This window comes from Oculina patagonica, chromosome 13 (assembly GCF_052425735.1).
Source record: "Oculina patagonica isolate OP01 chromosome 13, crgOcupat, whole genome shotgun sequence".
Classification (NCBI taxonomy): Eukaryota; Metazoa; Cnidaria; class Anthozoa; order Scleractinia; family Oculinidae; genus Oculina; species Oculina patagonica.
Window position 1 is genome coordinate 8,489,933 of NC_135770.1, and position 12,690 is coordinate 8,502,622.

A 12,690-nucleotide genomic window follows, 5' to 3' on the forward strand; every position below is an offset into this window, starting at 1 on the left:
TGAAAACAAAGGTCTATAAAGATGGCAGCCTAGGGCTGATGTGGACCTTTAAAACTTAATTACAGATAAAAAATAGAAAATAACTTAGGGCCGAATCGCGAAAATTGTAACAATGGTAGATTCATCATAATGAGCACTGTTGCAGACACAGTGCGATTACGTTTCGAGACCACACTTGTCCAACAAGGAACGAAGAGCTGCATGATGTCCGCGCGTCACGAAAACAAGGGACGACGTGGAGGAGACGGACCACCGCCGAGGGACGTCGCACCGCCCCGAGCGCCCGTGATTGGAGGCCCAACTGGACCTAAACAACACGCACACAAAATGGGGACCGGAGTGGCCCACCCCGGCGAAGAGCGAGAAAAGAAAGACGAGACGACCAACCGGAACCGCGTGCCAGGGGACGAAAAGGCCCAACCGGGAGAAGGGGAGGCGCAACACCCCCAGAGCCGACGCGCGACAGCTCTACAAAACGTCCGAGTGCGATTCGGCCCTTATACAGATACTTTATATTCTTTTAAAATTTCATGACATTACTAAAAAATTCCCGGGAATCCCGGGAATCCGGGAAGGTCGCCTCAAATCTTCTTTTACTTGATGGTGTCTTTCGAAAGTATTTATAAAATGCCTCTTGGTCATATTCACGCATTTCTCTTTCTAGCGTGTGGTACAAAGTGTTTTCATGGCAGCCATGTTGGAAGAGTCAAACAACAAGATATTTGCATAAAAATGTTAATGATATTTTCCCAAAGGAAAAACAATTTATTGTTTCACTCCTCCAATATGGCCGACAATCACGCACTCTATTCACCAACTTGATAATTCAGTATGGCGGGCATTTACGCACGTTCAACGCGCGTAAAAAGGAAACGCTCTTTATTACTTTTTACGCGACAGTGTAAATTTGCCTACGTATCTTTTTTTACGCACGTTTTACGTACGTAAAAATTTATGCGTCAGTGAAAATCCACCTTAACTCAAAAGAAACTCAGAAAGGCCAAAGAGGGGCGTGGTTGGGCAAAATTCGAGAAGATTAAAACGGATTGCGTTCGGGTAAACTTGAAAAACGTCGGCCCAACTGTTTTTCGCTATCCACTGTTTGAGTATATACTAAATTCGTGTATTCGTATTATCTTCGATCTTATGGTTGAGGCTATTTTGATATCGTGAGGAGATTTTAACCCTGAAAATGTAAGTGATAGTGTTACAGTTCATCATCATTTGTACTGAACTCGCTCTTATTTACAGGTGGTCGAACAAACAAAAGATGAGAAAACTCAAGCCGACACCTTGTCAGTTGTGTTGTCGCTTCAGTACTCCTCTGCCTTTCACGCCCGAGCCATGGCTGAAGAGTCTGGGTTTGCACTGCTCAAGAGGATCCTGTTGTCACCAGAGTGTAGGATTGGATACCATACGCTCAAGGTGTGTGCCTTTTAGTAGTTATTTGTTTCTATAGTAGGGAGCTGTGGTGGGCGCGGAAGTTATTAAGACGAATTGGCTCACACAGTGTACATTACTCGGTTTAGCTACACAGAGGGAGAAACTACCTGCGAACGTATAACGTTAGCATAAGGTTGCTAAAGCTAAAACTTAGCAGTTATTGTGGGTTTATGCAGTATTTCATTGACTTTGTTGTAACTGTGTAAGGCCCGGTTTAACGGAGGCGCAACTAGTCGCAAGTTCAGCTTGCACACTGACTTACGCCGGGTGGCCAAACGGACTCGAAAATTTACTGGTTAGTACACGCAAGTTGAGAAAAGAAAATGCTGTTCCGAGGAGGCCAAAATGTAACCAAAATGAAAACGAACGACGTGCAAGCAATTAGCGCTGAAAAACATTGCGCGACTTGCTTGCTAACTTTATCTCGACCAAGGAGAACGCAAGTCATCGCCAGCCAGCGCAAGTGCACTCAAATCCTGGCCAAAAGGAGTCGCATGTAGACACAATGTGTTTAAACTTCCGTCTACTTCCTGCTCCGTTTGGCCAGGGCGTAATATCGATGCAGTTTACATAATTATGGTTAAGCTGAATTCTTCTGACTCCAGGTATTGATGGAAGCTGCATGCGACGGTGACGTGTTCAAACCCACAAATCTCGCCGACGATCCTATCATGCTGAACATTGACTCCACCGCTGTGGTGCGGAATGTTGCCATTTTCCAGCATTTCCTGCTAAACTGGAAAATCTGGGAGAAGGCCAAACAAGGCGTGCTGGAAATGCTGTTGGCCACCATAGATATTTTGGTGCACGGAAGCCACTGTTATTACACGTTCAACATCATCCAGTTTCAGAAAGCTCAGCTCGTGCAACAGATCTTGATTGGCTGCCAGGTGAGTCTACAAACGCTGGGCACCAAACAAACGCAAGTTTCAAATTGTTGCTGTGAAACCTATTATCATTGACCGATAGGTGTATTAATTTTTAAAAGCAAGTAACACCACCATATGACAGTTCGATATATTTTATTTTGCTCACGCGGCAATCTAAAAGAGGGGCCGCGCGGGGGGACATCGGGCTGTATGTCACAAAAAGGGTGCTGCAGCTCATAGTTCCTAGTGTTCATATCGGAGACAAGAAAGTGTATTTAAAGAAACGGTTTGGAGAAACCCCTTCATCCGTATTTATTGGAACGTTTGAGCTTAGTGTACCTACACTAGGGCTCAAGCGTTCCGATTTACACTGATGAAGGGGTTTCTCCAAAACGTTTCTTTTAATACAACTTTCTATGCACTCCAAGAACATTATTAAACACCTTGGCTGTATGACGAGAAGGGAAATTTGGCGTTCCGAACTACACACTCCAATGCGTAGAAGACTTCATTCGATGTCGGTGGCATTTTTTATTTTGATTGATTTATTGATAGATCGCTTGATTGATTGGTTGTTTAATTAGGGGATGTCGCCTTTAAAATTGAAGAAGATTAAAACGGATTGTAATATCGTGGGCTTTTGAAAAACTGTTAGGCTGAACAGTTGTCAAAGTTAATCTCGTTTGTTTGCAACTTTTAATAATAACGCCCTGGGGACATATTTGTTTGTAATGAAGCTATGATTTTCACATAAAAATCCATATAAGTATTTTTTTTTGGCAAACATTAAGTTTCTTAGCGAGTATTTAGCAAAACTTTATTTCTTTATCTCTGATAAAGACACGGCTAAAATTTACGTCCAATTTTCTAGGCCAAAATAACCCCAAATCTAAATATTCGTGCAAAAATGAGTTGATCTACATCAGAAGATTTTTAAGCCGTTCAATAAATTCGCAGTTTGTGTTTTATCAAGTCTAAAGCACTCGGCTTCGCCTCGTGTTTTAAACTTGATAAAACACTGCTGCTCATTTAATGAACATTACAAAATAGACTTAACTCAGCCGTTACCTAGTCTCTTTAATCCATGCCAAAGGCACCAGAAGCCACAAGTTATCTTGTATGCATATTTGATGATTTTTCTCTTTTCTGATAAGCTGTCAACTTAATTATTGTCGATGTCGAAAGAAAAATTCTTGATTTCAATCACCGTTGAGAATGATTGAAGAATTAACACAGCTAGAAGATCTACCTTGAAACATAAACCACAATCGTATCATGATTCTTGCACTGATATTTTTCCTCCAGGAGCGACAGAATGAAGGGTGCAAGGAGATTCCCCGGGTGATCAGCTCTTTATACGTGAACATTATCCAGAATATCATGGGGAATCCTCCTGATCTGACAGTGCTGAAGGCTGTGTGTGAGTTCCTTATCGCTGTTCATCCCACTGATGACATCTCTCAGCTGCACGCACCAAGCAGATGCTATCTCAGAGAACACTTACTTGATGTTGGTATGTGAAGCATATAGGCATAAGGTTATAGCATTTTTCGTTGCCGCTCTCGTCCTTAAGCCTCTCACACAGTCGTTTTTAGGTGCGATCGTTTTTCATTCGGGAGGAGTGAAACACGATAGCCCAAGGAGGTTCCTTCTTAACTACCAATTTGTTGCTAAGAAAGATTTCTGACCGTCAAATTTTGGAAAACGAACCTCCTATGGATGAGATTTTTGCACAACTTAGTTCTATTGAGTCCTTCAAAAGTTTCAAAACACGGCCATATTTGACAAGTCACGTGACCAGAATAGAAAAACCCTTAAACTGAAAGGGCGTATAGATCTAAATATTAAAATCAGTGTCAACAGATAAAGAACGTCCATCTGCTTAATGCTTCGTATGGTTTTTAGGAAATTCGCATTATTATTAAAGTTATGGCGTAATGAAGACTCGTATTTTTGGACTTTCTTCAGTAGCGTCCCTTTCTTACATGTTAATGGTAATTCCAAACGAAGGATTATGAAGAAGGATTTGTTATCTCTAATTCTTTGAAAGAAATCGGAACTTTACTTTTCTCTCAAAAGTTTTAGGGATTTTAAATTCTAGCGTGCGGTTTGGGACTGGCACTAGTTGAGCGCGTGCAATATTAATTTTTTCAATGCAGTTGTCCTCCCCACCAAAAATTCACCGTTAAACATTGCCGAACGCTCCAAAATAGCTTGCCACCAAAAACCATCTTGAGCAATTCCTTAGCAGCTTCTCAAGATCTTTAGTTAAGAAGGACCCCCTAATTGGGAGGTTGTATTTGCTGTAATCCGTCATTACTTTTTAAACCTTCATTAAGAAAGTAAGATAATGACTCCATTGCTAGCTAACTTGCAATTGCTTTCACATGGGTGGATGCAGTAATGCTCTAAGGCACTTGTGCATTTTTCGGTGTTTTTGCCTTCGGAGATTCACGACTATGAAGTTCGTTTTCCCATTGCCATTGACATTGCTCGCTACATGAAAACCTCTGTCTGTTTAACGTAGCTGTCCTCTCCGTGATTATCGCAATTGTCACTATTTTTGTAGTAACATCACTGCTGTCAAATAATCATCAAATGCATATCATCTTTTTTTTTTCTAAATTCAACAGTTCCAGTGTCTAACCATTCGTCACCCATGGCAAGATTTTCCATCCCTTCTCCTCGCACTGCCCCGATGCGTTCAATTCATTCCGCCAATCCCTTCCAGTTCACTAGTCCGGTGAGAAGCTCCTCGAGAAATGCCATGAGCCGTTCACTCAGTTTTGAGTCCCTGAGAAACAAAGACTTGCCGAAGACACGCGCAAGCAAGCTTGGAGATGTGCAAAGCGTTCTAAAGCAGGAGCAGCTCTCAAAGGCGTCATCACGCAGTGTCAGCGAGCTTAGCAGATCATTTTCAGCAGGATTAGATCCAAGTGTACGACAGCATGAAAGATTTATTGCGAAGGGAAAAGTAGCGACGGGGGAAGATGGGCTCGGGTTCAGCTGTTTTGTTGAGGCAGCTCATGGGAGCCAGGACCTAGAGCCGTTTTACAGAGAAGGGTTTGCTATGTCTGGTGGAGAGAGAAATCTCACTGTGACCATTCCACCGCGTAAGAACAGTGAAGGTCTGAGTAGCAGTGCACTTGTGTTACATGAGAGCCACTTTTGCGAGCCTGACTCCAGAATGACCCCTTCTCCTGTAAGAAGCCCTGGGACCCCCTTGGGAATGTCGTACCCAGGCGTGCGCAGTATCCCAGGCAGCAAACCAGTGGTGATCAGAAAGTACGACTCCACACCCAGTAGAGAGGGACAATCCAGTGTTGATCTTATGGAGTACGACTTCATTAACGAATCAGATTTCAGTTCTATACGCAGCAGTGTGGCTAATCCCAGTTCCACGGATGACTACTTGGTGGTTGAAGGATTTCCAGGGATTCAGTCAAGTACAGTGTAAGTTTAGACAGAGTCGCATTTGTAGACGTTCATTAAATCGTCATGTCATGGAACGATACAGTATTGCTTTATTAAACGATTAGATTGCTAGCTCGAAATTTCTATTTAAACAATAGAGTGTTTCTGTCAAAGATTTATAGGCTGATTGTTGCCTGCGACAATTTAATTTGATGTTCTTAAAACAAATATTAGCCCGAGAAACGAAGCTTTCAGGATTAATATCGGCTAGTTTTGAGAAGAATTTCCAAGAGGCAACTATCAGCCGATAGTTCCTCGACAGAAACATTCTATCATTTTTATTGTTCACCACTAAATTTTCTTCTGCGCGCCCATGTTTTATTTTTTAACTTTCAGGACAAAAAACTCAATTGAACTGAGCCGAAATTTAACAAACGAAACAAAACCAGACAAGAAACCCCCTAAATGCAGTGAATTTGCTTGTGTTTTTTTTTTTTGTCTGCAGGCACGCTTTAGCTTGTTTCATCATTCTAGAAGACTTTCGGCAACTGCACACTAGTGGTTGATGGTGTATAGTAGCTGAGCCAATCACATGGCAGCATTTGCATTAGTGTACTAGTACAATTCTACTAATGCCCACTATTAACCAGTGTGCTATATTACGCATTTGTAGGACCTACTGCCCTACTCGTTCAGACAGCCACACACAGGGAGTTGATGCGATGATTAAACTGCGACTGGGTCTCATGAAACTGCTAGAGATGAAGCTATTCAATCTGCCATCTGAGCATGTACCGGCGGTGATTGGAGAAGTACTCAAGGCAGAGTACATGTTAGTGTGGGCTTACCATGATGCAGATAACGTCAGGGAATTTGCTATTAGGGTAAGTGGTATTCTTTTTACTATGCTGATTTAACCTTCGGTTAAATCAGCATAGTAAACAGTATCACATGAAAATACTGCTTAATAGCTTCCATTTGAATGGCCACACACCAGGTTTCATCCACAGACGTACAAGCTAGAACCATCTTATACAGCATAATAAACAGTACTACATGAAAATACTGCTCAATAGCTTTTATTTAAATGGCCACTCACCAGGGCCCGGTTGTTCAAAGCACGATTAAGCTAATCCAGGATTAGCGGGAAATTCGATTTCAATTTGATATAATTTCATTGAGGTTTTCTGTTAATATTTTCTGTCCCACAGTTTTGACATGGACCAATCCCAAACTTAACAAAATATTAGCTTTGGGAAACCCTTTAAAACAAAAGAAATTACAATCTTGATCATCTTTTAATCCTGGGTTAGCGTTAATCGTCTTTCGAACAACCCGGCCCAGAGTTTTATCCACAGACCTTAAATAAAGAATTTTTTGTACACCATAGTAAACAGTACCAAATGAAAATAATGCTCAATAGCTTTCATTTGAATGGTCACACATCACTTGTGTTATCTACAGTCGTAAACGTTAGAACCACCTTGTGCGGTATAACAAACAGTTTTACGTGACAGTACTACGCAATAGCTTTATTTGGATGTTCACACACTAGGTTTCCCCAATAAACGTTAAAGCTTGCTGCACCTTGTACACCGTTTTAAACAGTTTTGCATAAAAGTAATACTCAGCAGTTTTCATTGCAATGGTCACACTCAAGGGTTTTATCCTCAAACGTAAAAGTTAGAACAGTCTCACACAGCACAATCAGCAGTACCACAACAAAGTACTACTCATTAGCGCTCGTTCGAATAGTTCGGTTCCAAACTAGGGTTTTATGCACTGACTAAAAAGCTAGATCTTGCCTTTATTATAAGTGGAGGACTCGTGCTAGTTTATGAGGTTGATTTGTACGTAACATCTCAACAGCCGTGAAAAATTGCCCTTTTTTACTGGCGTCAATTGGGTTTGACACTAATGTATGAGTAGGTTCATTAGCCTACGGTCTTTTTTAACTTACGGTATAATTTCCGCAGATTCTGTTCCAGTATTTACAAAAGGCGGAGCCTAAACGATATGAGCAGTTCTTACGGATTCATGGCTTCCATTTGTTAGCCAACCAGGTATGAGGCACGGTGGCCGCAGGGGTAGTGCGTTAGAATTCAGTCGAGAGGTCTGGGTCGCTATGTTGTGTTGTGTTGTGTTGTGTGTGTTGTGTTGTGTTGTGTTGTGTTGTGTTGGTTGTGTTGTGTTGTGTTGTGTTGCGTTGCGTTGCGTTGCGTTGCGTTGTGTTTGTTGTGTTGTGTTTGTTGTGTTGTGTTTGTTGTGTTGTGTTGTGTTGTGTTTTGTTTTGTTTTGTTTTGTTGTGTTGTGTTGTGTTGTGTTGTGTTGTGTTGTGTTGTGTTGTGTTGTGTTGTGTTGTGTTGTGTTGTGTTGTGTTGTGTTGTGTTGTGTTGTGTTGTGTTGTGTTGTGTTGTGTTGTGTTGTGTTGTGTTGTGGCGTTGTGTTGTTGTAAACATTGTCGTCAAGACACTTTACTCTATGGTTAGGGCAACCTGCAAAACCCCCTGGGGGAGCTACTTTATGTCACATAAACCTGAGTTAACGCCGGTGGCTATTTACATTGCTCTGTTAGGCGGATTGGTTTGTTCATCGGTTTTATTAATGCACAGTTTTCATCTTTTCGTTGCAGCTGTATGATCACGCCGTGACAAAGGTGTTGATCGAAGGCTGCCTGTCTTTGCTTGTGGATCGGCAGGTTGACTTGAAGAAAGACTAGTAAGTGTAGAGAATTTTCAGCTCATTTGCTGCTTAATTAAGCCAAAGTATTCATTGTAAACTATGCTCTGATCAGGCAAAAGCGCTGTGGCCTAATGGTTAATGGGTACGTTTCCTAAATGGTATCATTGTGTTGTCGGACAAGATACATCACGCTCAAAGTGCTATTCTCCACACAGGAGGAGGGGGTAGGGGGCTACACTTTCGACGAAGAGGGAAGATAGCAGTTCCCAGCGGCATTTACGGTTTTCGCCGAGTTTGAAGCGAAAGTGTGCAAGACTTAAGTAGGAAAATGTTCCACAAAGAGCCGGTTCACTAGTAGGAGAACAATTACTAGATTGTCTATGTGTATGCGGCGTATAAAGATTAACAATTCAGTTCCTCCTTTTGCCTTGGAAGTGAGGATTTCAGAAATGTGAGACCTTTATAATCGCCAGTTTTGGCAGGAACTATCTTAATAAATATTTTTATGTCAACACGGGTAAAAACATCAGGCCATATTTCTTATAATAATCTATTATACATTATAAAATTAACTACATTGAATAGAAAAACAATAACAATAACAATGAAGAAAGAAGCCTGCTTTCCATGAATGCTGTTAATTTAACTAGGAAAAAAACCGCCGCAGCCAAATTTAAAGCTAGAGAGAGTTTGTTCTTGCCGCAATTTTACGGGTCAACTGTTCCACAACACTGAACCCTTATAGCTAAAGCTGTTTTTTAGAAAGGTAGTGCTGGGCAGCTGAGGAACAGCTAGTTTGCCCTCGGAATCCCCTAGTAAATATGTGGATATTTCACAACGATTAGTGGACTTTCGTCGCATATATTCAGGGGCAAGACCATTTAATGACTTATTGACCAAGTTTCGATGGGCATCTAGTTTTTTTCCAGCCAAGTCTCAAAAAGATGTATGTGCGCGGCCTGGTTTGACCACTATGTAAAGCAGTAGTGCTTTTTGTAGAATCTAGAAGGCTTTTTCCTTTAACTATTCACTGATATAATACCTTCGTCTATCCACAGTGACTACTCAGGTGCAGATGACAGAGATCTCGCCTCTTCAGTCCGCCCCATGGGTGTGGTCCCTCTGTTAGCCTTGTTAGAGAACAGCTTGTTAAAGCCATCTTTGTTCCATCTTCTGATCCAACACCTGTGCCAGTTATTCATCAAGGTGGATGCTCTGTGCCTTCAAGCTGTTGATCATGGGCTGCTTGAAACACTGTGTAATGTGGTTTACGGGCTTTGTACTCTTCAGCACAAACAAAGGTAGATTCTGCATGTGTTGTGTTCAGTACTAGTCCCTGTAATACAGTAAAAACCCGCGTATAAGAACCTAACATTTAAGAACCTAATAAAGAACAAACGTTCACTGGCTAAAAATATTAAAAACAATGAGCTTTCGGCTGTCACTCTACAGCCTTCGACAGATAAAAAATTGAATACAAAATGGATAAAATATATACAAGAAAGGTGCGATAAAAAGAAAATAATGAAAAACAAAAGCGAAGTAAAAATGTGCTAATTAAGAGGCTATTTTTAAAAAAGAATACAATATTGGCTTGGAATGGGCTTTGAGTTATTGTCAGCATGCTTAGTAGCAGAGGTGTGCCAAGCTTCCAAAGTTTTTCTAATACGAAAAGAGCCTTTGTCAATAACACTAGAGTTTTCAAAGTCTATGCGATGGTCGAATGACCACGCATGTTTCGCAATGTTTGAGCCATTCGCACAGGTTTTTACATTCCTGATATGTTCTTTTTTGCGGGTTTCAAAACAACGGCCTGTTGTTTTTAATATTTTTAGCCAGTGAACGTTTGTTCTTTATTATCTTTAATTTAAGAACCTGTTAGGCTAAAATTTCATTATTAAGCACCCTTCACATAAGAACCATTTTAGGCTAAAATTCTAAAACAGGTTCTTATTTTCAAAAAAGAAAAAATAATCTTCTCAAAAATATAGAACTAAAAAATCTTCTCAAAAATATATTTATAATACAGTCTGTACACATTATAGTTACAGCAGTTATCGTGTTATGTTGTTTTGTATACAAGATTTATTGGGAATTATAGTGAAGGTTACAGTGTAGGTTTGAAATAGTATAGTATTTTGCTTACCGAAGCCTCCAAGAATACTGTTATTGGACATTAAAGACCAGATCATTTAAAAATTCTACTTTATTTCTTGAACAAAAGTTAAGAACGTAATTAAGAACCTAGTTAGCCTAATTTTACACTAAATACCATCCATATAAGAACCTGTTTAGGCTAACTTGAAAAAACCTAGGTTCTTATACGCGGGTTTTTACTGTATGTGTTTTAGGATTAATGGGAGCAGGGATGGTGCAGTGGCGAGAGCGCTTGCTTCCTACCAATGTGGCCCGGGTTCGATTCCCGGACCTGGGGCCCGTTTCTCGAAGGTCCCGAAAAGTTTTCGCACCCGAAAAGCCACAGCAAAATCTCAAATCTTATCAGTAAAGAGCTGTTAAATTCCATGATATTTTTCATATGAACAGAGGTTTCCTTCATACAAAATTTCAGGCCTATACACGTCTCTGTTTTTAAAACACAGATAATTTAAAATAGCTTTACGGGCCCGTTACGTTCGCGGGGCTTTCGAGAAACGGGCCCCTGGCGTCGTATGTGGGTTGAGTTTGTAGTTAATTCTCTTGATTAACTTGCGTTACCTTATAGAAGGATAATTTCTTTCTTTCAGGTTAGTAAAGGGCTCATCCGGCGTACCTAAAGTTGACGCACTAATGGAAGATTTACAGCAATTTATAGTTTGCATCGTTAGAAAAGCTTGCAGGTAAGAGACGTAATTATCAAATAATCTTGGCTGAAATATATGCCTTTTGTTACGATTTTACTACCATTGCCAAGTTTTTAAAGGGACTGTGTCACGAATTTTTGCCAAATTAAGGCATGGGAAAATTACCTTCACGTTTAGTGAAATATAAAAATAACCTCCTAAAACAGTAAAGGGACATTTCGATAGCACAGTAAATACAAAAGAAGGTACGGATGGCCAGAAATGACGAAGATTGAAACGGATTGCGATATGGGTTTTTGAAAAATGGTCCGGCGGAACAGTTTTCAAAGTTAATCTCGTTTGCTTGTAACTTTAAATTTTATCGCCCGGGAGACAAAGTTGGATACAATGAAGCTATGGTTTTGTATTTAGATACATAGAAGTAATATTCCTTTGCAAACATTAGGATTCATAGCGAGTATTTGGCAAAACTAAATAAAATAAACTTCAATCAGCCGTGACACAGTCCCTTTAAAACTGAAGTGCAGTGAAACAAACAAGCAAACACAGTTAAATATTCCTTAGACCAAAAATAATGTTCCAAAACTATTATCGTAATTCAAAGGGTTATAGGATTTGAAAAAAGGACTGATTTACTGACTGGCACGATTTACTAATCGTGCCAGCCAGTAGCTTAATAATGGAAAATTAGGCCGGGGAAGTGGGTTAAGATTTAAATTTAAGTATTTGCAAAGAAGGAATTAATTTCATAAGCAGCCCCCCGGGGGGGGGGGGGGGGGGGGGGGGGGAGAGGCAAAATTGATTCAGTTTATTTTGCTGTCTCATTCTGTAAACGTGGTAAAATCTCGAAGTGTTTAGAAAGTGATTCTAGAGGTGGTAACCTCGTATTATGTTTTTTTTTTTTTTTTTTTTTTTAAAAAAACTGAGTTTTATTTTAATTCCTCTAACTGCAGCACAAATGGCAACTTGTATTTCCAAATGTTTGAAGATCTGCTGATTGCTTTGGAGAATTTAGAAGAACAGGATCACAAGAAGAGAGGTGAGCTACCATTTGTAAAAACTGGTACAAAGTAAAATGCTGGCAAATAAGATTACGTGTAGCTACAAGTTCTACATAGAAAAAATTAAAAACACTATCAGTCAACCCTCATCCCGACTTAAACGGAAAAGGAAAAAAGAAGAAAAGAAAGAAAGACTGCCAGTCAGACGAACAACTGTAATATTTTCACCAGTAAAGCTACAATGTCGTCAGACTTGACTTTTATCTTATTTTCAAAAGACAAATGAAATTTGGCAAATTGACCAACAGTTGCACATATTTACAATTGAATCTGACATTCACAAAATTGTGTCGCGCATGTGTTTTATGTGCAACTGTTATTTGCAGCTTTATAGTAAATCACCCGCTGCAGAGTTTCTTGTCGGTCCCATGCCCTCCCCCTCTGGACTCCCGACCTATGGGTTACATGAACAAAGGGCGC

The 12,690-nt window shown here is 40.3% G+C and overlaps 2 protein-coding genes across 3 annotated transcripts in view; one reads left to right on the plus strand and one right to left on the minus strand.

Moving 5' to 3' along the window:
- Nucleotides 1-12,690, minus strand: part of LOC144635075 (tumor necrosis factor ligand superfamily member 14-like) — a 255,865-nt gene that overhangs the window by 118,313 nt on the left and 124,862 nt on the right. The window lies entirely within an intron of this gene.
- LOC144634903 (lysosomal-trafficking regulator-like) overlaps nucleotides 1-12,690 on the plus strand; it is a 73,963-nt gene that overhangs the window by 23,256 nt on the left and 38,017 nt on the right. Inside the window, 10 exon segments of the mRNA XM_078493946.1 lie at nucleotides 1,252-1,425; nucleotides 2,049-2,333; nucleotides 3,618-3,825; nucleotides 4,946-5,765; nucleotides 6,400-6,610; nucleotides 7,703-7,789; nucleotides 8,359-8,444; nucleotides 9,467-9,709; nucleotides 11,153-11,245; nucleotides 12,163-12,248. Of these exon segments, the coding sequence (XP_078350072.1) occupies nucleotides 1,252-1,425; nucleotides 2,049-2,333; nucleotides 3,618-3,825; nucleotides 4,946-5,765; nucleotides 6,400-6,610; nucleotides 7,703-7,789; nucleotides 8,359-8,444; nucleotides 9,467-9,709; nucleotides 11,153-11,245; nucleotides 12,163-12,248 (2,293 nt within the window).